Source organism: Mytilus galloprovincialis, chromosome 5 (assembly GCF_965363235.1).
Source record: "Mytilus galloprovincialis chromosome 5, xbMytGall1.hap1.1, whole genome shotgun sequence".
NCBI classification, from domain to species: domain Eukaryota; kingdom Metazoa; phylum Mollusca; class Bivalvia; order Mytilida; family Mytilidae; genus Mytilus; species Mytilus galloprovincialis.
In genome coordinates, this window is record NC_134842.1 from 37813801 (window position 1) to 37840544 (window position 26744).

At 32.2% G+C, this 26744-nt stretch overlaps 1 protein-coding gene across 2 annotated transcripts in view; it reads left to right on the top strand.

The window, feature by feature from the left end:
• The first annotated feature begins 286 nt into the window (after positions 1 to 286).
• LOC143075759 (transient receptor potential cation channel subfamily M member 8-like) overlaps positions 287 to 26744 on the top strand; it is a 37078-nt gene continuing 10620 nt past the window's right edge. For both annotated transcript variants that reach the window (XM_076251324.1, XM_076251322.1), the window contains exons 1-15: positions 287 to 412; positions 2231 to 2321; positions 2927 to 3033; positions 6290 to 6393; positions 7765 to 8002; positions 9244 to 9329; positions 11986 to 12034; positions 13365 to 13496; positions 14532 to 14777; positions 15803 to 15980; positions 16704 to 16869; positions 17620 to 17903; positions 19734 to 19815; positions 20391 to 20424; positions 21426 to 21491. In XM_076251324.1, coding sequence (XP_076107439.1) covers positions 320 to 412; positions 2231 to 2321; positions 2927 to 3033; positions 6290 to 6393; positions 7765 to 8002; positions 9244 to 9329; positions 11986 to 12034; positions 13365 to 13496; positions 14532 to 14777; positions 15803 to 15980; positions 16704 to 16869; positions 17620 to 17903; positions 19734 to 19815; positions 20391 to 20424; positions 21426 to 21491 — 1956 coding nt within the window. In that variant the 5' untranslated portion in view covers positions 287 to 319. The remainder of the gene's footprint in view (positions 413 to 2230; positions 2322 to 2926; positions 3034 to 6289; positions 6394 to 7764; positions 8003 to 9243; positions 9330 to 11985; positions 12035 to 13364; positions 13497 to 14531; positions 14778 to 15802; positions 15981 to 16703; positions 16870 to 17619; positions 17904 to 19733; positions 19816 to 20390; positions 20425 to 21425; positions 21492 to 26744) is intronic.

The following is a 26744-nucleotide window of genomic DNA, read 5'->3' on the forward strand; positions in this document are numbered from 1 at the left end:
ATAATTTTCGGAAATGTTACTTAATTAACGCATCGTTGTAAATATAATGCAATTTGATGCGACTGTCATACCAATTAGAGGTTTAGCGCTATAAAACCTGACTCAATATACCATTTTCTACATTTGTACCAAGTCAGGAATATGACAGTTGTTGTCCATTCGTTTGATGTGTTTTATCATTTGATTTTGCAATTTCATTGGGGACTTGCAGTTTTGAATTTTCCTCGGAGTTCAGTATCAGTATGATTTTTACTTTTTTCAATAAAAATACAAACTATTTTAGGGCACAGATAAAGACGTTTACGCAAACGTATTATCGATGTACCTTTTGAAGATTGAGAAATGGAGAATTCCAGAGGACGCAATCAAAATGGCATTTGATCATCGATCTATTGAATACATATATGAAAAGGTAATGAAAGTAATGGAATATATTCATCTACATTATAAGACGACACAAGACACATTTGTACATCATTAATTATCAGTTCTGACTTCACTTATCAAACCTATTTTTGCAATTAAAAAAAAATGTAATATGACGTATTTAGAAGAGAAGTTCAATACTGGTGCCAATCGAACATTTAGTTGTTTTGCAAGCCTTTTCATCGTGTTAATATATGTTTTTATTGATCGATAAAAACGAATAAATATCAAAAGTACCAGGATTATAATTTAGTACGCCAGATGCGCGTTTCGTCTACATAAAACTCATCAGTGACGTTCAAATTGACATATTTATATTGCCAAACAAGTTCAAAGTTGAAGAGCATTGAGGATTGAAAAGCCACAACAGTAACCCATAAGATCAGTTCAAGAAATAGTTTATGACATTATAATTCGATTACACTGATTTATGATTTAAAGAACTGTTTATACACGTTCCATTCTTGGTGTGGAGCTTTAATCTTAAATTATTATATGAAGTGCTTCTTTCACTTTGTAAACAAACCCATGCTCGAAAACCAATAAACTTTGTTTGCACATGCGTATTTTGACTACTACAGAAAAATGAATTTAATATATTCTATTCACTTTAAATACTTTCAAACTTTTAAATGATGCACACGTTGTTAAGAAAAGATAATTAATGAGTTCAATGTATTACAATTCGCAATCGACATATTTTACCAAGATACGACAACGTTCATGTTGGCTGTTCAAATTCCCTCCCTCTGAAAAACACATTGCTTGTAGTATGCTTGTTTACCTACAAAAAAGGAAGGTTCATCGAAGACCCTACAAAAACGCTCTACATTTATACATATCAGACATAGAAAATTACCGTAACTGTCCTTATCAGAATCCAAATAGTTGATGCAAGTTATCGCTACGTAAAAAATAATCATGAATATAATGCCTTACCATAAAACTACAACAAAGAATAGCTTGCATCAATTATTTCTTAAATCTTAACCATACTCTACCAAATCTGAACCATATTTGACCAAAGCTGAACTGTATTTGATTAAGTTGAACCATTCTCGACCAAGTCCTATCAGCCTCGACCTATTCGTTATCTATATCTCTTTATTTATTCTGTTTAGATTCTTTTTTCCCAATAATATAGCGTGGCTGTGTACTTATACATCCCATTATTATGCTATTGTAAAACTTGTTTGTTGCTTGAAATTCATTTTTGCTTTGTGCTTTGTCTATACGCATTTTTATGTCTCTTTGTTACATATATGACTTGGCTCAGTACTTACAAATGTATACATCCCGTCATTTTGTTATTGTGATATGGTAAGTTTGTGTATTCTTGTCTTTAATTTTTGATAATATGCTTTTGCATCTTTGTTACATATTTGTCTGTTTTTTATAGTTATTAAGATTATAACAGAATGTTGACTGCTGTATATTTGACATTTGTACTAATTATGCCTGTTTGGTTTGTTCACGCCTCGTTGTCAAAACTTTGATGCGACTGTCATACAAGTTAATTGTTAAGCTACATGTAGCTATAAAACCAGGTTCAGTCCACAATTTTCTACATAAGAAACTGCCTGTCCCAAGAATATGACAGTTGATGTACATTCGTTTAATTAGTTTGAGCTTTTGACTTTGCCATTTTATTCGGGACTTTCCGTTTTGAATTTTCCTCGGAGTTCAGTTTTTTTTGTGATTTTACGTTTCATTATTCAAGAACAACTTATTTGATATAAGGGTTTCAATATATTATATCGAAAATAAATGTAAAATTATCTACATTAATGTATAACACTTAAAGGATTTGACAACTGCATTCGGTAGTGGATTACGGACTGATTTGGAAGCTTTGTCGAGGTTATCGGATTTGCCAACAGATTGGAAGGAAAAAGGTGAATATATTTTTTATTGATAATGCTTTAAACATTAATAGATAATCTTAGTAACAATGTAGGAGTATCAGAAACAAGTTTCTAAAAACCTTATACGTTACTTATCAAAGGAAATGCATAAAGTATGGAAAATGCTTATTGATATTGCACACAATTCCAACATTTACAGTTCAGCATTAGTCAATATATATCCTATGCATGTTTCATAAATATATTAGACGGCCGTGTTCAGACCAATCGCCATATACAGAAAACATGTTTACAAATAGTTAAATGTAATGTACACTGGTTTCACATTAAATGTGTTCACAACTATACACTTGGTTTAAAACCTGTATATGAGATTTGTTCACACATAAAAAATACATGTCATAAAATCGAATTTATATTTCTCGGACAACTATTCTAGCTGTTATAAAATTCATCTACTAGATGATTTGCAGTACTTTAAAGATACTAAAGATGTATCGATTACTCAGTAAAAAATATTTAAACGAATCATTTAATGCCAAAGTATACACGTACAAAGTCTTGATGTGCACTGTTTTCACTACAAAATACATTTCGTTTTACTTTAATCGTTTAAAACCTGATATATTTATTAGATATTGAGAGGGCAATCACAAATTCTGATGTAATCGGCCTCATATTTTTGACATTACTGCGGAAACAGTTTTATTCTGGGGCAACTCAGCTTGTAGACACAGGATTTGTAAGTCAATTTTAAAGTTCAGCTTTAAATGAATAATTTGTTTGTCAACATCAATACATTGAAAGGTTGCATAAAGTTTGAAATTAGTATCATTTTTTGTGGTACGCACCTTTCACATAGGTTAATTTACATGATATGCGCTATACGAATGTCCATATGAATATAAGAAAATATGGAATTATTGCATGTTACACTTGTAAAAATGTGTATGACTGTTTCATAACAAAATACATTGTTTTTGTTATTGCCAATGAGACGACTTTCTACATGAGAACAAAAGCCGTAGATAAGTAGCCGTGCAAGCAACATAACATATATCGTATACTGATCTATTAAGCGTTTTTTTAAAACTTTAACCACAAGGAATATCATTGTTGGTTTATTGTTGTTATATGTGTGTAGGCATTATTTATGCTTGTTTATTAGGAAAATGATTAAGTTTTATGTATGTTGTTAACATAGTTACATTAAGAGCATTGTTGAAAAATGATGTAATCCAATTGAGCTTCTTTAAATTTTAATTTCGAAATAAACATTTCTAAGGTGCTAGTTTATATGTTTTGATTTTAAACGAACTCATCATGCATACAAGGAAAAATAATGTCTAAGCTACAACAAACTCACAAGGGGTGCCAGAGCAAAACAGTTTGAATGTGCCAAACAAATTAAGAAGCTAGTGAGCAAATCAGTTGCCAATAGTTCAAAGCGTTTTTTTTTTCAGATACATATAAGGGAAAGTTGAGATGAAAATTGGGAATGTGTCAAAGATCGAGACAACAACCCGACCAAAGAGCAAACGCAGCCAAAGGCAACAAATGGGTCTGCAATATAGCCAGACAAAACCGCATTAAAACTCAGTTTAGAAGTAGTCAGAGTCCGATGTCAGAATATGTTATGTTACAAAGGAAACTAAACAGAATGACAATGATCAATCAATTTACAAAGGTCTATTAGCAGTCATTTACATGCCATCTCCAGACCTCAATTATATTGATTGAAAGATTATGTCGTCATCATATGCATATCTAGCACAATCCCTCCTGTTAGGGGTTAAGTATCAGTACCGTACCATCATACAGTGTTTATGAGACGAACCCAACCCGTACCATACCAAAATCGGTTTGAATAAATGTGTTTATTTCCAATGCAAAGACTTACGAATGAATCAATATAAAAGTCAACATATGTCATCTTTTACATGTATAATTACCCGACAACTGTAACGTAACTATATCCATTTCTAATAATTCTATTAAAGGTTTTGTTATCTTTTGAAGTGATTGCCGACACTTTATTGCTTTGTAAAGAATATCACCATAGAAGATTGGATGTGATAAACCTGAACGTATAAGATGTTGCATGTTGATTTGTATTTACGAATGATGTTCTTGTACCGATGATAACATTAAGTAAATGTTTTATCTAGTTTGTGATTTCGAAAATCCTGGCGTAATAGTTTTTCAGTAATACGTATATTTCTTTCGCTGAAATCTTAGATGTTGTTAAGCCCCTGTCCCACTAGACCACGATCGCACAACGCTCACCGGGATCTAAAATTAATTCAGATCGTGGTGAGGTCGCGAAATGAGCGGCATTAAAATGTTAATTTTCGTTATTTTCACGATGATACTACGTCCTCATTACGCTTCTACAACGATCCCGATTATACCACGTTCTCGCCATGCTTTTTCTACGATTATCATGATTTTACTACGCTCATCACGTTCTCACTACGACTATAATATGAGTTATCCGATGGAAACACGATCTTACCACGCTTCTGCTGCGATTATAGCAAGTTCTTACCCCGATTATACTACGTTCATACCGCGATCTTACTACGTTCTCAGCAATAACGTCAACATCGTTTTCCATGTCAATACTATTCCATTCCTTCTTTTTCTGATTAATACGTAGATTTCTTGGAAACAATACAGTCATGCCACCAAAATCTACTAGAACACGAAGACGTGGCTGTAGGGTAGATATAGAGATGTTGGACCGACCAATCCAACCTTAGTTACAACCTATTGCTCAAATAACTATATTTAAGTGAACGTTAGCAGAGATGACACAGATTTGTCAAGCATGGTTGAGCCGTTAGAGAAAATGAACATGAAGTCCTTATTACATATAGACAAACAAAAACCTGGAAAGATTTAATATATTTTCTGTGAAAATGACAATGAGAATGATGGTCGTAGTATGAACGTAGTCAGGTCGTAAGAAGAGAGTGATGAGGACGGCAAGGGCGTATTAGAATTGTACCATGGTCTTTGTTGTGTAAACGTGGTATAGTCGTAGTGGAATCGTAGTTGCGTAGCGGTGATAACGTGACGATCGTAGTGAGGTCGTAATGACCTCACTGTGAGATCGTAGCGCAGTATCTCCGAATAGAATCACGCTTTCGCTAAGCTCTCGCTACGATAGTATAGCAACATTTGCGATCTTACCACGACCTTATTGCGCTCTCACTACCCTTCTACTACGATCTGATTTCGCTACGACCGCACCACTATTGTTTTGAACATGTTCAAAGTTGGCCACGCTCATCAAGATCTTGACGACCTCATCACAACCGTGATACGACCTTACTGCGATCTACACGAGCGCACTACGATCGTCAAAATTTGCATTTTTTTTCACAGATCGTAGTGTGATCGTGGCCTAGTGGGACTAGTGAGACTGCGGTATTACATACACGAGCGAATCATACTTAGTCTAGTTGAGATATATAAACAACAAAAGATGGTGTCAAGGGAATGCCACCATCTAAAAGTGAATAATTAACAATACAAAATGAAAAATCATCCCTTTTATCATAAATTCTAGTATTAAGCTTTTTGTAAATGATATAGATATTTTCCTAACGGAAGAATATTCTCAGTATTTTTTTTTTTTAACTTGGTTATGTCAATTTGAAAGTTAAAAATGCAAACAATGTTTTCTGTTATTAATGTTAATGTTTAGTACCTGAACAAAACAAGATTAACAAAAAGAACATTGTAACAAAATATGTATAGTGAAATTTAAGATTTGATCATAATATTTGGTTTACTCTTGTTTAAATAGGAAAATTGAAGTTTGTATAGCGTGTCTTCATTTAATGACAGAAACAGGTATCCAAGAAATGGCGCATAACTATTTGAAAGACATGAAATATGTCTTATATTTAAACTTTTATTGAAAGGAAAAGATGCATTTATTTTCAAATATTAAAACATTCATAATTTTGGTATCTTCATCTATTTTGAAGGTTCGCATTAGTCATATTTTAGTCGGTTGCAAAATTCTACGAGATGCTAGTGATGATAAGAAGAATGAGCAAATACATAGGGAGACATCCACAAGATTAAAACTGTAAGGCAAATACCATAGCAGATGCAATATAGAATGTTTAAAAGATTGAGAGGCCGTCTGTAATTTTTTTTAAATGAGTTTAAATATTCATATATCCTATTAATGTGAATGTTATATAAACTGTTATTTTTAAATGAATACTAATTCCCCAATTTGACTCTAATTCTTATATTCGACTAATAACATACTAAAACGCATATCCATATTATAAAAAGTCCAAAATAAAATTCAAAGATTCGATATTATGTTTTAGCATGTCGTGTGTATTTCAATTGAAACGCCACTTAACCATCAAGGTGAAATTGGCAGATTGCCGACTGTCATATTATCCGATTTAATCACAGGCATACTGATTACAAACTCCTGCACTTTGATTTTTCTGAGTTTGTTTGAGTTCATAAAAACAGGTCAAAAACATGTTTATAATCGTTTTAAGGTGGTACCCTACACCTTGACTAAAATTTATTTGGCTCGTTTAATTTTCATAAAATTTTGACAAAATATTTACTTTGACCCTTTGACAAAAATATGAAATTTAAAAAAAAATGAACTAACCAATTTATCAGAAAAATTACACTGGTTATATAGCAGTTTGACAAACACTTATTTTGATCATCGAGAAGCTTAGTATTCCTTTAACAACACAACGCAATTAAAACGTTTAGCTGATTTTACAGAGTTAACTCCCTGTAGTGTTAGGTACCACCTTTACTTGTATAAGAATGAGTTTTTCTTGTACAAATCGTTGTCACTTCCAAAGTTTACAACTTTTTAATTTAATAAATAAAAATGATTATTCCATAACCCATCTCTAGCTATTAAAACCAATTAAAATTCATATGAATACGGATTCAATTAGATCGAAGTATTCATTTGCATGTGAATAATTTATTAAACCTCTTTCGTTATCGAATTTGAACCGACAAAAAGAATCATATTGATTTTACCTGATAAGCATCACTGTATAATACACAATAATTATTGTATATCCGGTTTACTGAAAAACAAAACCATGTGTTGATTTAAACTCAAAAACTAAGTATTTGATTGAGAACAATGAGTTATTGTTTAAATTGAAGATTATTGATGTGATTAAACAAAATTTGTATCAATATCAATGTTGTTTTACTATTCAAAATCATAACCTAAAAACTATTATGTTTTGGAACTGCACATACAAACACTACATATACATATGAGTTTAAAATATGTTGTAGTTTTACCCTTTCCACAATACGAAAAAGATTCATCTACATCATTGTAAACATGATTTGAAAATGATAATAACTAAAGACTATAAAATGGTTTAAAGATTAGCCATCGATAGGTTCGGTCCATGTTAGATTTTCAGAAAATGTTTCTGTATTATAGATATTTCACGGAGCGTGCAACCCTGATTACGAGTTTTATTTACGAGGCCACTTCAAACAACGATTTAGTTGAAAATGAACTTGATGAACCGGTTAATCATGCTGGTCGTCTTTTGGTGAACCACGGGTACTTAGAAGATGCAATTAGGACACAAAACAAGTCATTTCTTGAAAACAAAATCGTTACCGATATCCTGCATAAAATGTGGTACGGAGAAGAGGAATCTTTATTTCGTCAGGTATGTAATAATTATGCATACTTAATATTAAATGGCTTGGCAGTCATTTGAATACAATTCGAATGTTGCTTTCATTTTTTTCTGAAACGTCGTACTTTATTTGTTTAGTATGTTTTATCTTTTATAGTAGTAGGTAGTGATATTGATTAAACCAAAGTTTCCCTCTTTCATATAATATACTTGTAAACATAAAAAGAGAATGAGAATTGTGCAGAACTATCAGTATCGCTGATAATTCATTTATAGGGTGGATAAATGATGAGGGTAATAAGATATTTTGTTTGCTAAGGAATCTGTTTTAAATAGTACTTACAATACGTACTTTATATTTGTTTACATTTTGGTTATATATTTCGACGTTTAAAAGTCTATAAAGCTTAGCAGTTGACTGTTTGATAGTTTTAAAGAATTAACTACGTTTATATAATTAACGTTTTGCATTTATGTGTTGTATTAATATGGTTTATAAGGCAGTAATAATTTACCATCGTAATTTGCTAGAGCAAACTCATTAATGTACGGAATGTGCAACTTCCTGCAAAGACATAATACTGGTTTTCATGTGATTGATATAAACAAAAACTGTATGGACGTCTCTCCGTGTTTGAATTAACAATACATGAGTAAAAATTTTGTGCAAATTGAACACAGTGTCAAAAGTGCTTAAGAAGAATCTATGACGTCCATTATCACTGAACTAGAACATATTTTAGCTAAGGGACCTGCTGAAAAACGCCTCCGGGTGCGGGATTTCCCCGATGTATTGAAGAATCATTGATGAATTTCAGCTGTTTTCCGATTTTTGGTCGTATTGTTGTCTTTTTGACACATTTCACATTTCCATTTTCAATTTTATTAGTTACTTGAAATGTATCAGGAACGGTTATTTTTGGATGATGATTTTTTTTTTCAAAGACAAAATATACAATATGTTCTACATATCACGACACAAACACACATATATAAAGATCTGCAGTAATTTGTATATTAATAATACGTGTATACAACAGGTGATTTATTAAAGGCATAATTAAAACCACGAAGTTGCAAATTTTAAACTAACACCATGTCATAACGAAAAAGAACACAGATACACACACCGAAAGGTTACGATACATAAACAACCATGTGAATGAGTTCACATACTCCGGATCCTCAAATAGCATCTTTTTAACGTTTTACAAGGACAAGGTATGACGAACAACACATGATCTAAACTGTTAATATTTAACTCTTTATAGGTTGGCATTTTCATCCTGTTAGCCCTGATACACTTAATTGTGATGCCAGTGTTAATGATCAACATTACAGCTCCTCCTTTAAAATGGTAAGTACTAAATGCATGTCTGTTAAGATTTCCAAATATGACAACATGTATAAATAGATTAAAAAGTTAATAAAAGTTTGTATCGTAATCTATTGAAAGTTCCCGGTTTATCTATTTAGAAGGTCCTTTTTGATTCCATCAACTCTTCAATTTTTCATTCTAATATGAATTATAAAACATATTTTTTTTTAACATTAAAAACTCATTCTGATATGACATGTTTCTTTCGTTTTGTAAACAATACCGTGAAATTCTCGATATATCTATACTTAGCGCAGACTCAGAGATACTAGTGCTTGGCGAAATCTTAAGTCCATTAATGGTTTTGGTCATTGAAGGTCTTTTAAATCATGACGTCAAACAAATGGAAACGCTAAAGATGAAGTTGTTTTCCGTTACTCGAAGCTTCAAAATTCGTATACTTTTGCATTTAAACGCATTTTTGAGGTAGGTTTTTTTTTTTTTTTTTTCTATTTTATTGCATTATTCGCATCTATACTATTAAACGAGAAGACCTCATTTTGTGTGTCGCTTCTCTTCCTTCCGCGATAAATTAATCATCATGCCTCTGTGTTCTATAGGTAACATGCATAGTCGCATTTGTCATCCTTTCTTATGATTGTTCAGATTGAGATATATTTGGAGAAAAACGACAAAAAAGGATTCCGGATATTGATTCCGACATCATACTGACTTTTAGTCATAGATAAGACTTTGAAACATCCACAAGTACAACAAATCGTATGATAGATAACAAAAATGAAAAATTGATAAGCCAATCAGAGCGTTCTCCATATCATGATCTCAAGAACCACAACTATTAAATCTCCTTAGACAGGACAATTATTTTTCGCGTTTATCTACACGTAAACTACGATTATACTACTTTAATATATAGAGACTATCTGTATTCTGTCTACTGTTTTCTTTGAAATGTTTACTATTTAAAAGGGGTCATACCAGTTGCATATAATTGAAATAAGTAAAACATGTGGAAACAAGAATGTGTCCGTAGTACACGGATGCTACATCGGCACTATATTTACTGAGTTTCGAGTTGATTGGACTTCAACTTCATCAAAAACTATCTCGACCAAAAACTTTCACCTGAAGCGGGACAGACTGATGGACGAACGAACAAACGAACGAACGCACGGATGCACAGACTAGAAAACATAATGCCAATAAATGGGGCATACAAATTTATTGTTGAAAGTGAAAGTAGTGATTTGGCAAAAATGAAAGCAGGGTAGAGATTAGAGGGAGGCAGGACCTTTTTCGGGACGGCGGGATTGATTGTTTTAAAGCTCAGGATTTGGGGATGGATCCTTACGGGATTTCTGGATATGAATTTCTTTAAATTCTGCATCTCGGGTTTCATGTTTTTAAGCCCGGGATTTCGGGATAAGGACCCCTCCGACCACCCCTCAAATTAGCCTTAGTCGGTCTTAATCATTTATACAAGATTCATATCCTACCATTGGCATATTAATAAGGCTCGTAAAAGAAAATGGATTGTCTTAGAAGCATATTTTATTAGACTAATAATGGTCTTTATATAAGTAGTTGCCATTGTATCAAAGGAGAAGAATAATTGTGGTCTGAGGCCAGAAACACGAAAATAGATGAATATAACAGAAAGGAAACAAATATCCGACTTTGGAAAAAGGGAGAGGGCTTTTGATGTCATTTATATTATCTTTTACGAAAAATCATCCTACAACAGTACATAAGCTATATATGCCCGCGATTTCGCGGTTGTGTTCTAGTATACATTAATTGAGTCAGGGACCCGCGATATCACGGGTGTGTTCTAGTATTCACTGATTTCAGCAAGTCAACATTGCGGCTCCTTAATTACGAAATGTCAACTTTGGATTTAATGGTATCTTACGAGAAAAATATGTAAAGCAAAAAATTGCAAATGTTGGGTTTGAAAATTATAAGAATTAAAAACTATGTTTCAAGCTGTTATTTACGAAATAATTTATATATGCATACAACAGAATTCTTAGAATGTTTTAACTTTATGTAAAAGGGAGTAAAAAACGAACGGACCCAACATACGGCATACCCACTTTTGCTTTATTTTTTTAATGACTGTATTTGTCCTATTAGAATCGAAATCATTCATGGAAGCTAACGCTCTGGATAACATTTGTATATCACGGCCCAGGCCATGTGTAAATTTCAAAAAAATCTACGGCTTTCACTTTTAATTTTTTTTAAATTAATTTTGCGTTTGGGGTAGTTATGACATCATATACAATACAGTTTGGTTGGATATGACATTAATGTAATTACCATAATTACAATTGTAGCTGCCATATTATATTTTGATTTTGACTTCAAAATGTGAACAACCTATTTAAATAATGGTATCAAGTACCATACCTGCTCTATGGTCGAGTTTTTATTTCTGTGACATATCCCAATTTCCATTCTAAATTTATGTTTACTTCAAATACTACATGCATGTTTTCAAATACAAGTGTCTGGTTTAACATATAACAGTTTAACTTATTCTAGTGTCACTTTGTGATGTTTGACGATTCCTATGTGTTTTTTTTCTTGCGTGAAGCTTATATTAGATGAGTTAAAAAGAATCCACGCCGTATCAAGGAAATAGAAATATAATGCAGTGTTTATGTTGTAGGTTCTACCGGAAATACAATCTTCCTTTTATGAAAGCCTTGATTCAAATGGTAAGATAAATTTATTTCCTTTAAGAAAAGATACGATATACTACCATCTCGCTAACTGAATGAAAATTCAGAAAAAGGAAGATTGTTAAAGGAGCACTAGCTGTCAAGTTCATGGTTTGACTCAAATTCTCATAGGTGATTTATAACAATGTAAAACATTTATCCAAAATGTCTAAAAGTCTAAGTCTAAAATAAACAGTATACAGAGCATGGGGTAGATAATATATAGGTTCGTTTCGTGTGTATTTTAGTCCAGACACAATCTAATTAACTATCGATTTGACCTCAGATGACCATATAAGCGATGTAAACATAAATAAAGATTAAACCAACACGTGCAATTTTTATAGGTCTGTTTAATTTTATTTTATAGATTAAAAGTAGATGTTTCTCATTGTTTTTTACCGTATAAGAATGATTTTATGTGCATCGAATTAGTAATCGAGTGATTTACCGTAGTTTCAATTTCATTGTTGACGTTCTTTTTCTTTAAATAACCAGTACATGCAGTACACGTACAATGCATGCGTTGTCAATCTCTAGCTAGGGGTTAAATTGAAGTTCACATGAATACAGATTTAAAGAGGTCGACTCATTCACTTGCAAGTGAATAACGAATTATCAATGTTTCTTAGCGTAATTTGACAAAATTGAAGCTTTTTGGCTGCAAAAAGCGAATTGTTATTTCACCATTTTACTTTCATTATTGATTGAACAAAAAAATCAAACTTTGGATTTTTTTATATCTCGTAGCTAGTGCCCCTTTAAAGCTCCAAATCAGACGATATATTGAAACCTTCCATACAATTTTTTTAAAAAGTGGTATTTGAATAGCTTTTTTCTCGTGATAACAGCTTATAGTCGCCGTGAATGGAATGTGAAAAACTATATATCGAGTGAACGCGATTAATAGTTTAGATTATATTTACCGATAACCACTACGAATTTCAGCTGACGGCGACTATAATTTGATTAATTTGGTATGGGAGGTTTGCCTCTTATTCATGATTTAAATATGAATATTCTAATACCTAATTTCTAAAAGAAAGATCAATTCAATCTCATACAAGTGAGAGGTTTAGCTAGCTATAATATAATCCGAAATTTTCTACATAAGAGAATATCTGTAGCATTTCCGGAATATGTAAGTTTTAATCATTCGTTTGATGTGTTTCAGCTTTGATGTTGTCATTCGTTAAGGGACGTTTCTTTTGGAATTTCCCATGGAATTCAGTTTTTTTGTGATTATACTTGTTCAGACGTATATCATTATCAAATTATAGAGCATTTTCTTTTTGTAACCGTCAAAGTTTATCTCTTTACATTTTAGCTTGGATACTTGGCTTTGCTGATGACATATGCGTACATGTTGCTCTTTAACTACATACATAAAGACTTTTCTTGGACAGATGGAATAATAGTAGGATGGATGATAAGTTTTTTGCTTAATGAAATTAAGCAGGTATACAAAATAGTTGTATTGTACTTTAATCCATTTTTAAAGAAAAAAGGGTCTGCTTTGACTTGATAGTTTCGATAAAATCTTACGTACATTTGAACCAAAAAGTATATGAGTCTCCGTGAAACATTTCTAGTAATTCTGACACCAAGCTATGCGTCATTTCGATAGAATCTTACGTATATTTGAACCAAAAAATATATATGAGTCGCCGTGCAACATTTCTTGTTATTCTGACACCACGCCAGGTGTCATACGGCAAGAATCACTTTACTATATGCATTATTTGGCCTACATACCGTAAACAAATATTTTTTCTATATATTTTTCCATTCAATGTCATAAATGAGTCTTAAGTGAGATATTGTTTCCAAATGCATTTAGGTTTGTTTTCGATCTACGGCTTATTTATACTTTGAACACAATAGTAATGAATCAGGATAAAAAACGTCTAAATTGCAATAAAAATGTACTGCAATTGCAAAAAAAAAAAAAAAAAAAGTCACCAATAAATTGCTTTGGTGCATGAAATATAAAACTCTTTTTGTATATTATAAGGGGTATAATATGTGCTTTACCTGATATTTCTGTCGTATAAACGCTACCTAGAAGGAAGGATTGTATTATATCTTTTGCCAGGAAAATGATTCTAAATGTCTAAAAAGGGAATCGAAATTAAATATTATAACCTCCTTCATGTATAAAGTATGCGGTTTTGTTTCTTTCTTCTCGAAGTGAAATCCCGATTGGGAAGAAAACACGATAACTGTCAGATGAATTTTTCAGGCTCTAGACATATTTTTAAGTAAGACATACACATTCATAGTAATCAAAGAGGGACGAAAGATACCAAAGGTTAGGGTTAGGGGTTAGGGTTAGGGTCAAACTCATAAATCTAAAACAAACTGAGAACGCCATGGCTAAAAATAGCAACATCAAAATTGACAGTAAGAGCAATCGTTATTTCATTTCACATAATTATATTCATTTAAACATAAATTAATGGTTTAGTTTTAAGTTAACGATTTCTTTTCAAAGGCAATTGTTTCAGCTATTAGACATAGATTTAAACGGTATATGTGTAATGTATGGAACCTCCTAGATTGGACACTGATGTTTGTGTACGCAAGTGGAATGTTTTTAAAATTGGGAAAAGATGTAACATATGAAGACTCGACAAAAATATTATTGGTTTTAACTTTCATTCTACTCAGCATTCGCATATTAAACATGTTTAGTATATCTGAATATCTTGGACCAAAACTTGTTATAATTCAGAAAATGGTAAGAATAATTTAACATATTGACGGCATTAAAACAACTGTACTCCCCAAAAAGGACACTTCATTATAATTTGACAATTATTTCATTTAATAAAATGCTGATTAATTGCTATAAACTAGCCCAGATATAAGCACTTTTTTGTTGACTTGAAATATATATGTTCTTTTTTTTTTGTAAATTTACAGTTAATACAATCTTGCAATATTCGATTCAACAGATTATTCTAATCCTATTTATAGATTATCAAAGCCGCACAACTTTTAAGAATGTTTGGTAGTTAAACGACTTGAACGTCATTATGTTTGATACATTGGAAACTTTTCAATTTGACCGCGGCGTCCCTTGTGAGTCTTCGGCAGACGAACCACTTGTCCGCGGCACCAAATTATATAAACTTGTATCTGTGATAAGTTTTGATGACAACGAATAACCCGTATTTTGCCTTAAATGCACGGTTGTCAGTTGCGCTCAGCACAGTAAGACATCGAAACAGTTATTTTATTACAAGCTTTGGTTTGAATCTAGCAATGGTAACATTATGAATGTACATGTATTTGTCGAGAAACTCATTTTTGACATTGATAAGCAGACATGGCAAATTTCGACGCAATAAAGGACATTGTTAACAGAGTCTACAAAAGGAGAGACGGACGATGCAAAAGTGATATGTAAACTCAGGAGAAGACTTACAGGAAACTCCCTGTAAAAAAACGACAAAAAATAGAAACAGTCAATATTTGTTTTATATGAACATGTGTTATACTTATAATTAAGATAATACAGCTACACCGATACAATTATACAGTTTCCTCCAGTTGATATCAATATGTAAACATAAATATCTGTTTAGCAATATGAATAGTGCTTTTTTCCTGTTTTAAGGTTTTATTATTTAAATCAACAATATGCATACAGAAATTAAGACACAAAACTTAATATATAAATATTATGAAGTACTGTATATCATAAGAACATTTTTATACATTTTTTCCGTTTAATTCATAAACGTTTTCTCTTTTTTACAGTTCAAGGACACGTTTGTCTTTCTCGTTATCTTAACAGTTATCATGATGAGCTACAATGTCTCTTATCATTCCTTGCTCTATCCAAACTCTGAACTTAGCTGGCAAGAGATAGAGAAAGTAATGCAGAATGGTTATTGGACGCTTTTTGGAGAAGTTGGGTTAATAGACAGCGAAACACGTGGGTTAACTAATAAACTGTTAAGATCATCTCTCAATTGTGTCTTTTCTATTATGTTTATTTTTTCTCATTTAAGATGCGTTCGTTATTCAAACCCAATTGATGACGATCGTACATATTTTTGACAATCTGTCGAATACACCAGTTTAGCTTGATACCAGGGTTTACCTTACATATCTTTATTTTTCGAGATTAAGAAATATATAAAAATATTTGACAATGCAACAGTAATTCTTAATTAAGTAATGCGTCGGCTTTTAGTTTTTGCTTTAAGTTACCTTTATGTGAATGGTTTCGACTCCAATATTGATTGACTAGAATTATCAATATTTTCTGTCGAAGGTCGGCGAATGTCTCCGGGAATTTATGGCTTTTTCCATAAAATTTAAAACTAGCCGTTACGAAATAGCACAAAACGCTGGTTCGATATGGCGTTAAAACACGGAAAATCAGAATTAAATTTATGTAAAATGTTTTGTATTAGATGTTGATATGATATTCAACATTACACACTTAAGAAAGTAAGTTACGTTGAACTTATAGAATAATACATAAAAAAATGCTATTTAATTGTCATACATACATGTATTTATCACAGAGTTTTCGTTTAACATATACATAAAGTTTAGATTCACAATGAAATGGCAATGATCTGTTTGTTTCTTTTTTAGTAAAAAAAGAGCCAGGGATAATTACTTTAATTCTATCTTAATTATTTGTTAGTCTCTGATTGTACTGACGATGAAACCATTTATACCAGTCGTAACCATACAGTGAAAAGGGATAGATGTCCTACGCATTTGGGAATACACATTTCACCATATTTAAAAGCCCTCTATGGATTGATTGCAGTGATTATACTTCTGAATTTGCTCATAGCAATCTACAGGTAAGATTTTAAACAGGTGATATTGACAGATAGAATCCATTGGTATTGTATTTGTTGATTAGAACAAAACCAGCAGTTTAGTAGTATATTTGTTTAAAAACATAATATCAGCGGTTACATGTTTAACTCACTGATCATGCTGATTGAATGTTACAAATACTATTTTTTCCAACAAAAGTAATAGCCATGTTAACTGTAATGAACTATGTAGGTGCAAAACCACAACTTATATTCCCCTATTAGTCTTTGTAAAATATTCACTTTTCAAAATATTGTCCAGAATTTATCTTTATTTCAAATATAGAAATATTTGACATGTTTTTCCTGTCCAGTACTATATACACAATTTCACATAATAATTCATTCTATAAGACAAAATACCCGTCACTAGAAGTTAACCAATCCAATTGTCACCACCTTTTTACCCGTGTACAAATTTTAGAACTTACCTTATAATTCAGAAATATTATATAGAAACACCCGATGAAAAATGATGGGTATTTAAAACAATAAGATACATATGTTTATGACCCAGTAATGTTTTACTGCAATGTTATGTAGAATTAATTTCCTATAGGCTGGGGAATATTCTATTTCGACCTTTTTTTGGTAAGCAACCGGATGTGACGTACTATGATTTGGTAGTTTTACATCTGTAACTCTTTTTAAATATGAAATGAAAATATGTGAACATCTAGTTGCAAATCATGTGTATATAGTGTGATGCTGATACTAAACAAATAATTTCAGTGATACATATAAAAAAGTGAATGATGAATGCAAATTCCATTGGTCACAGATTCAGACGGATTTCCTTGAAGAGTACAGCATAGAGACAATTTTCCCGATACATTTGAAGCTTCTTATGTTACCTTTTGGTCTTGTCCACGTCCTCGTTTGGTTAACTCAATATTGCTGCTTCAAAATAAAAGATCGAAGATTGAATAAAATTGAACACGAAGATCAACATGACAGTTTATATTCTTATGACAGTGAAAGGGACAAGTGGAAGGAAAATCCAATGTTTGTACGAGGTAAAATGAATTCCAATAACATTAAGATTATATATATTCATACCTTATAAATAAAGGCAATAGTAGTATACCGCTGTTTGAAAGTAAAAAATCTATTGAGAAAATAAATCCGGGTTACAAACTAAAACTGATCGACAAATCAAATATAAGAGAAAAACAACGAACCAACAGAAATACTTCAGTGCAACAAAAGTACCAAACGACAATGCAACACAAACAGAAACGAACTATAAGATAACGATTGCCATTTCCTGACTTGGAACAGGACATTTTAAGAAAAAAAAATGTTATGTTGAACCTTTTTTTTGGTGGCTAACCAAACCATCCGTTTTTATGGCAATGGTAAGAATAACACAAAACTGACAACTTAACATGACAGGACTTCAATAAAAATAACGTATACAGATATTGAAAAAAAATATTATTACGTTTTGTTTTAACATTATAACAGAGTAATGCATTTCTTTTATTTTTAGTATTATTTATATATTACTTCAGTTTGAAATCCGATAGTCAAATTGAAAATTTAAAAACAAATAGAGAAAAAGATTTGCATTTTTTGTTTAATAAATATAAATTCATAGATTATTACATTTTAAACCTGGTGCCTTTTGGTAGCTATTTTTCGCGTGTTTCTTTGTCAATGGTGTTCTATTTATTTGTATTAGTCCTGTAATGTTGTGTTGTGATTTTAATGTTATATTTAACATATGCTACAAAACCAGGTTCAATCCACCATTTTGTTCTTTAAAACATGTTAAAACATGTTCTGTACCAAGTCAGGAATATGGTCATTGTTATATCATAGTTCGTTTCTATGTATGTTACATTTTAACGTTGTGTTTCATTTGTGTCGTTTGTTTCCTCTTATATTTGAGTGTGAATTCACATTATTATAAGACGTATCACGGTACTTTTCTATTCGAAATTCATGTATTTAGTTTTGATGTTATATTTGTTATTCTCATCGGATTTTGTCTAATGCTTAGTTCGTTTCTCTGTGTGTATTACATTTTAATGTTGTGTTAACGTTGTCATTCTCCTATATGTAATGCGTTTCACTCGGTTTTAGTTTGTGACCCAGATTTGTTTTTTTCCTATCGATTTATGAATTTTGAACATCGGTAAACTACTGTTGCCTTTATTTCGATAGATGAAAAACAACTATTTTCTACATTTGAAAATGCCTGTACAAAGTCAGGAATATGACAGTTGTTTCCCATTCGTTTGGTGTGTTTTATCCTTTGATTTTTCCATTAGAGTAGGCACTTTATTTTGAATTTTCTTCGGAGTTCAGTATTTTTGTGATATTACTTTTATTTTCATGGTGAATCCATGTTATGGTCAAACGTATAAATCAAAATCATGGCATGGTACACAAAGATAAAACCGATAACGTATGATAGGCACAAACATGAAAATATTTGAATCTAAACAATTGAGAAAACCAACCGCCGAATCCATAACAAAATTATTAACGAAAAACAAATATGAGAGACACGAACCAACGATAAACTTCAGGCTCCTGACTTGTGACAGGCACATAAACAATGTGGCAGGGTTAAACATGTTTTGCAATATTCAACCCTTCTCATAAACTGGTATAGTGTTGTGTAGGTACACGTAAAAACACACTTATAATCAGTTGAAAAGAGCTAAATTCATCATATCGACATAAAGTAGACGTAGCAGAGTAATTATACACCATTAAATAGTTATCAAAGGTACCAGGATTACAATTTGATAACGTAAGACATTAACATTAACCTTAAACTCCAAACCATTTTGTATATTAAGTAAAATATAGAATTTCCTTTTCTTTTACCTTAGTGTTTTTGTACAACGCAGACTATGATCTGAAACTGAAGTCTACAGAAGAAGCGGAGAGAATTGGAGCTGCTAGGTCAAAGGGGTAATTAACTTTTAGTTGTATGCTATCTGAGCTGCCAGGTCACAGGGTGATACACTTTCAGTTGCATGCAATCTGAGCTGCTAGGTCAAAGGGGTAATAAACTTTTAGTTGTATGCAATTTTCGTGTATAGTAAAAGCTAGCAGTGTATTTGAATAAAAAATACGTTTTGCATTGAATGTAGAATCTTTGAAAATCTGTTTTACTATTGACTTAATTCTAAAATATTTTTTTCAACGACCGTAGTACTCTGTATATTTGTAAAAGCTCGTACGAGTTAAATAGTCTGAAGTGAGAGTCAATTCCGTAGTTCGCGAGACTTAACTGTCATTTAAACGCTGTATTCTTGATGATGGAACTATGTTTAAAAAAAAAACCGCATTTTTATACCTGAATAAACCGATCGTTTCCGTTTGATAGTCGGGAAAGTAGAATTATATTTATAATTATAATCTTAATAAATATCATCATTATCATGTGGTTTATAAATATGTCATGTTTTTTTATATGGCTTGTTTCTCATAAGTCGTATTATTGAACGAATAAACTAAATTTTGTTTGTGTTTGGTTATAATAGGAAAATTGAGATCACAGAAGAGGATAAAATAACGGTAAGAATTTGATATTAAATCAAAAAGATAGGCAAAAGATACAACGGGGACATTTAAACTCTTAAGTCGAAAATAAACTCACAGCTACATGTCGAAAGAAGATAACGACAACAAACCAGAAACAACAATTATATTGAAAACACAACATAAAAAAATAAAGACTGAAAGTTTAAATTCCAACAGGTTACATAAACTATGTGTGTGCCATATTTAACAAAACATTGCTGAGAGAAAAATTGTTATCAACCATTCACAGTTTTTTAAAGATAGAAATAGAATAAATGATCACATATAATCAACCCAATTTGACATCAATGATGAGGTTGACAATTTTGCACTGATTAATCCCTTTAGACAAAAAACGAGTTATTATGATTGAAAACAAATTATGACATACATATAAATACATATGACGTTTTCTAGGTTAGTGATGTAACTTTACGAAAACTTTGTATATGTTGTAATACATACATATTATATCCAGTTACATGCGAGGAAAATATGTTAGGAAATATCCCTGGTTATTGCTCGCAAGCAAAATATGGAAAGTCATAATTGATACAAACATTCGATTGATCATATCGTATTACACATACAATGTATCGGTATTAACTTCTCAGTTGTTATAGTTAACACTGCCATTAAAGCAGAAGGTTTGGCATGCCACAAAACCAGGTTCAACCCACCTTTTTTTCATAAAATGCACTGTATTAAGTCAGGAAAATTTCCATTGTTACATTATAGTTCGTTTCTTTGTGTGTTACGTTTCGGCGTTGTGTCTCTGTTGTGTCGTAGTTCTCTCATATTTGATACGTTTCCCTCAGTTTTAGTTTGTAACCCGGATTTGTTTTTTTCTCTCTCGTTTTATGAATTTTGAACAGCGGTATACTACTGTGGCCTTTATTCAGTATCTAACATAATAAGTTATTTACCTTATCTAAGTTAAAAATTCAATATTGATGTACCCAGACTCTTTAACAATTTTTATATTTCTCTCGTAGAAACTTCAAAATCAGATGGACATTATGAACAGAGAGCTTAAGGACAAGCATAAAAGAAGTGACGAGGTAACAATCAGAAATTAAAAGATATTATTAGGTCTTTCCACCTTTCCGTGGAAAGACCTATTGGATTTCTTCTGATTATTATTATTAAGGTCTTTCCTTTTACTAAAGGGAAAGACCTTACTGTATTTCTTCTGTTTATTAGGTCTTTCCACTTTTCTGTGGAAAGACCTATTGTTTTTCTTCTGATTATTTTTTTTTTTTTTTTTTTTTCTTCCGCCTAATTTTGTTCTTGCGATAAACATTTGTTTCGCAATATGTCGCTTAGATATTTTGTATATGATATCGAACAGTTTATGCGCTTTTGAAATTTACCCTGCGTAAACGAATACTTTTCTTTGTAGGAGTTATCTCCCCAAACACTGTTTTCCTTGTTAGCGCATCTCCTTCGCAACCGTAAAAGATTATGACAAATTTATTTTACAAAATTGCTCGTTATATCCTTCGCATGATTTGTCCTATTTTGACCGAAGCGATATGACCGCTCCATATGAGAGTTATTTCCCCTTATGCATCTGATATAAGTGATATGAATTTCTATCTTATAAATCATAAGTGATAGAGACCTAGGATCTTTTGATTTGAGGTCCTTGGTCCCAAAAAATGAAAATTAGGTCAAGGTCAAAGGTCAAGGTCATATTCTGATATTTGAATTTGGCTTATTTTCACTTATATTCAAAGACTGTATAAGATATCAACAAATTATTTATACTAAATTGTTAGTTGCGACATGTCGTAAGATGTAAATTTTGATTGCAAGCGTACGTTGAATGTAAAAGGGAGTTTTCTCCCCTCTTGTAGATAAAAATATGCGTTTGGTGATATAACTCATTAACTAAATATAATTAAGACCTATGGTCTTTTGATTTGAGGTCCTTGGTTTATGACCTTGAAATTGATCTCAAGGTCATAGCTTAATTTGACGTTCTAGATTTTGACCTTTGCTTTTATTCTATATGTATACATGATAAAGATATACAACTTTTAGAAAAAGGTATCAAACCATTTAACCTTGAAAAAAACAAAACCGGAAGTGACTTTTGTAAACCGGAAGTAGCTATTTTTTTGTACTTTACTAATATAAAAGTATATAGAACCAGATATTTTTGGAATCAGTGTCAAGTAAATATTCAAATATAATCGGAAGTAACATTTTTCAAACCGGAAGTAACAAATTATCTCCCTTATTTAAAAAAAAATGTATGGAAACAATATATTTTTGGAATCAGTTTACTAGGAGCTATCATTTGACGATTAAAATGACATTTTAAACTTAGTTTCACAACTTTTCATATCAAAATACATTGTTTTGATGGAAAGACCTTCAATTGTTCTCTGAACAATTGGTTTTTAATTATTATTATTATTATTAAGGTCTTTCCTTTTACTAAAGGGAAAGACCTTACTGTATTTCTTCTGTTTATTAAGGTCTTTCCTTTTTCTATAAGGAAAGACCTTACTGTATTTCTTCTGTTTATTATTATTATTATTATTATTATTATTATTATTATTATTATTATTCTTCCGCCAAACTTTGACGAAGTTAGCAGCCTTAACCGTAAGACGTGTCGCTTTCATGTTCACACTTTGTATCGGTGTCATGAATATCTATCTGGAACTCACCCTGTTAGTCGAAATATTTTGTCGGTTCGGAGTAATTCCTCCGAAACCCAAAAACCTTGTTATCGTTCCAACACCGTAACCGTAATAGGTAGGAAAAAAACGAAGGGTGAAATTTGTTCAGGACCAGACCCCAGTTCTTCGTTACATTTGGATCGAAAAGATTCAACGACTCATTGGTAGGGTTTTGCCCCTATGAAAATTAACCGGTGTCGGTTGGCCACCAAAACTCAGAAACCGTAAGTCGTAGACACCTAGGATCTTCACCATTCATCATCAATTCATGTATCTTTGAAAAATACCTCAAGGTCAAATTTGTATGTTGACCTTGACCTTTGACCTAACACCTTGTTATGGGATAATCTCAGAAACCATTATACTTACAGAAGTTTTAAATAGTGGAAAATGTTTGGGTTATTACGGCGCAACTTTGTTACATTTTGACCAAAGAGATTTGACCTTTTAATAAGGGGCATAACCCCTGTTTTAGGTTTCTGAAAAGACAAAATCAGCTTTTACTATGTAACCAAAGGTCCTAGACCCATGGGGTCTTCAGCAATGACATTGGGGACTAATGACCTTGACAAAGGTCAAAAGGTCAAAGGTCAAGGTCATGTCCCAGATAGCGAATTAAGTGTTTTTAACCTCATATAATGGATTTTTAGTGGGTTTTCAAGCTTTGTACGGTTGACCTTGACCTTTTCAATACATTCTACGTCTATTAGAACATGTATTTTACATTACAAAAGGAAAGACCTCTCAATTGTTCAAGAACAATTGACAGTTTAATTATTATTATTATTCTTCCGCCAAACTTTCACAAATTTATCCGCGTTAACCGTAAGACGTGTCGCTTTCATATTCACACTTTGTATCTGTGTCATGAATACCTATCCGGAACTCACCCTGTGAGTCGAAATATTTTGTCGGTTCGGAGTAATCCCTCCGAAACCCAAAAACCTTGTTATCGTTCCAACAACGTAACCGTAATAGGTAAAAAAAAAACGAAGGGTGAAATTTGTTCAGGACCAGACCCCGGTTCTTCGTTACATTTGGATCGAAAAGATTCAACGACTCATTGGTAGGGTTATGCCCCTCTGAAAATTAACCGGTGTCGGTTGGCCACCAAAACTCAGAAACCGTAAGTCGTAGACACCTAGGATCTTCACCATTCATCATCAATTCATGTATCTTTGAAAAATACCTCAAGGTCAAATTTGTATGTTGACCTTGACCTTTGACCTAACACCTTGTTATGGGATAATCTCAGAAACCATTATACTTACAGAAGTTTTAAATAGTGGAAAATGTTTGGGTCATTATGGCGCAACTTTGTTACATTTTGACCGAAGAGATTTGACCTTTCTGTAAGGGGCATAACCCCTGATTTAGGTTTCTGAAAAGACAAAATCAGCTTTTACTATATAACCAAAGGTCCTAGACCCGTGGGGTCTTCACCAATGACATTGGGGACTAATGACCTTGACAAAGGTCACAAGGTCAAAGGTCAAGGTCATGTCCCAGATAGCGAATTATGTGTTTTTGACCTTATTTTAAGCATTTTGAGTGTGTTTTAAGTGTTTTTAAGGTTGACCTTGACCTTTGACCTTTCAACTTTTTAGTCGATATCTCAAAAACGGTTAATCTTACAGAAATAGTAAACAGTGAAAAATGTTAAGGTGACTGAGGCACAACTTTTTTACATTTTGACCGAAAGGATTTGACATATTCTTAAGGGGCATAACCGCCGTTAACGGTTTCTGAAAAGGTAAAATTAGCTTTAACTCTTGAACGAAAAGTCCTAGACCCATGGGGTCTTTTACAATGACATTGTGGACCAATGACCTTCACAAAGGTCACAAGGTCAAAAGTCAAGGTCATGTCCAAATTATCGAATTTATTGTTTTTGTCATTTTTTAGCAGTTTTATGTGTGTTTGAGAGCTTTTCAATGCATTCTACGCCTATTGTAACATGTACTTTACATTTCGAAAAGGAAAGACCTCTCAATTGTTCAAGAACAATTGACATTTTAATTAAGGTCTTTCCTTTTACAAAAGGGAAAGACCTTACTGTATTTCTTCTGTTTATTATTATTAAGGTCTTTCCTTTTACTAAAGGGAAAGACCTTACTGTATTTCTTCTGATTATTATTATTATTATTATTATTATTATTATTATTATTATTATTATTATTCTTTTTGTTCCGCCAAACTTTGACGAAGTTAGCCTCCGTAACCGTAAGACGTGTCGCTTTCATGTTCACACTTTGTATCGGTGTCATGAATACCTATCCGGAACTCACCCTGTGAGTCGAAATATTTTGTCGGTTCGGAGTAATCCCTCCGAAACCAAAAAACCTTGTTATCGTTCCAACACCGTAACCGTAAGAGGTAGAAAAAAAGCGAAGGGTGAAATTTGTTCAGGACCAGACCCCGGTTCTTCGTTACATTTGGATCGAAAGGATTCAACGACTCATTGGTAGGGTTATGCCCCTATGAAAATTAACCGGTGTCGGTTGACCACCAAAACTCAGAAACCGTAAGTCGTAGACACCTAGGATCTTCACCATTCATCATCAATTCATGTGACTTTGAAAAATACCTCAAGGTCAAATGTGTATGTTGACCTTGACCTTTGACCTTACACCTTGTTATGGGATAATCTCAGAAACCATTATACTTATAGAAGTTTTGAATAGTGGAAAATGTTTGGATCATTAAGGCGCATCTTTGTTACATTTTGACCGAAGAGATTTGACCTTTCTGTAAGGGGCATAACCCCTGATTTAGGTTTCTGAAAAGACAAAATCAGCTTTTACTATATAACCAAAGGTCCTAGACCCATGGGGTCTTCAGCAATGACTTTGGGGACTAATGACCTTGACAAAGGTCAAAGGTCAAAGGTCAAGGTCATGTCCCATATAGCGAATTATGTGTTTTTGACCTTATTTAAAGGATTTTCAGTGTGTTTTAAAGCTTTTCAATACATTCTACGTCTATTGGAACATATATTTTACATTATAAAAGGAAAGACCTCTCAATTGTTCAAGAACAATTGACATTTTAATTATTATTATTATTATTAGGTCTTTCCACTTTTCTGTGGAAAGACCTATTGTTTTTCTTCTGATTATTTTTTTTTTTTTCTTCCGCCTAATTTTGTTCTTGCGATAAACATTTGTTTCGCAATATGTCGCTTAGATATTTTGTATATGATATCGAACAGTTTATGCGCTTTTGAAATTTACCCTGCGTAAACGAATACTTTTCTTTGTAGGAGTTATCTCCCCAAACACTGTTTTCCTTGTTATGGCATCTCCTTCGCAACCGTTAAAGATTATGACAAATTTATTTTACAAAATTGTTCGTTACATCCTCAGTAATTTTTGGCGTATTTGGATCGAAGCGATTCGAAGAAATTTTATAGGAGTTATCTATCTTTTCGGAATAAATTTGTCGGTATGTTTTTTTAACTCATAAACCGTTAACCGTATAACCCTGGAATGTTTTTATTTGAGTCCCCTGATTCCTAACTTAGAAAATTAGGTCAAGGTCAAAGGTCAAGGTCATATTTTAGATTTTCATATGTCTTTGATTTCCCTATAACTCTTGAACGGTTATAGATACAAAAAAATT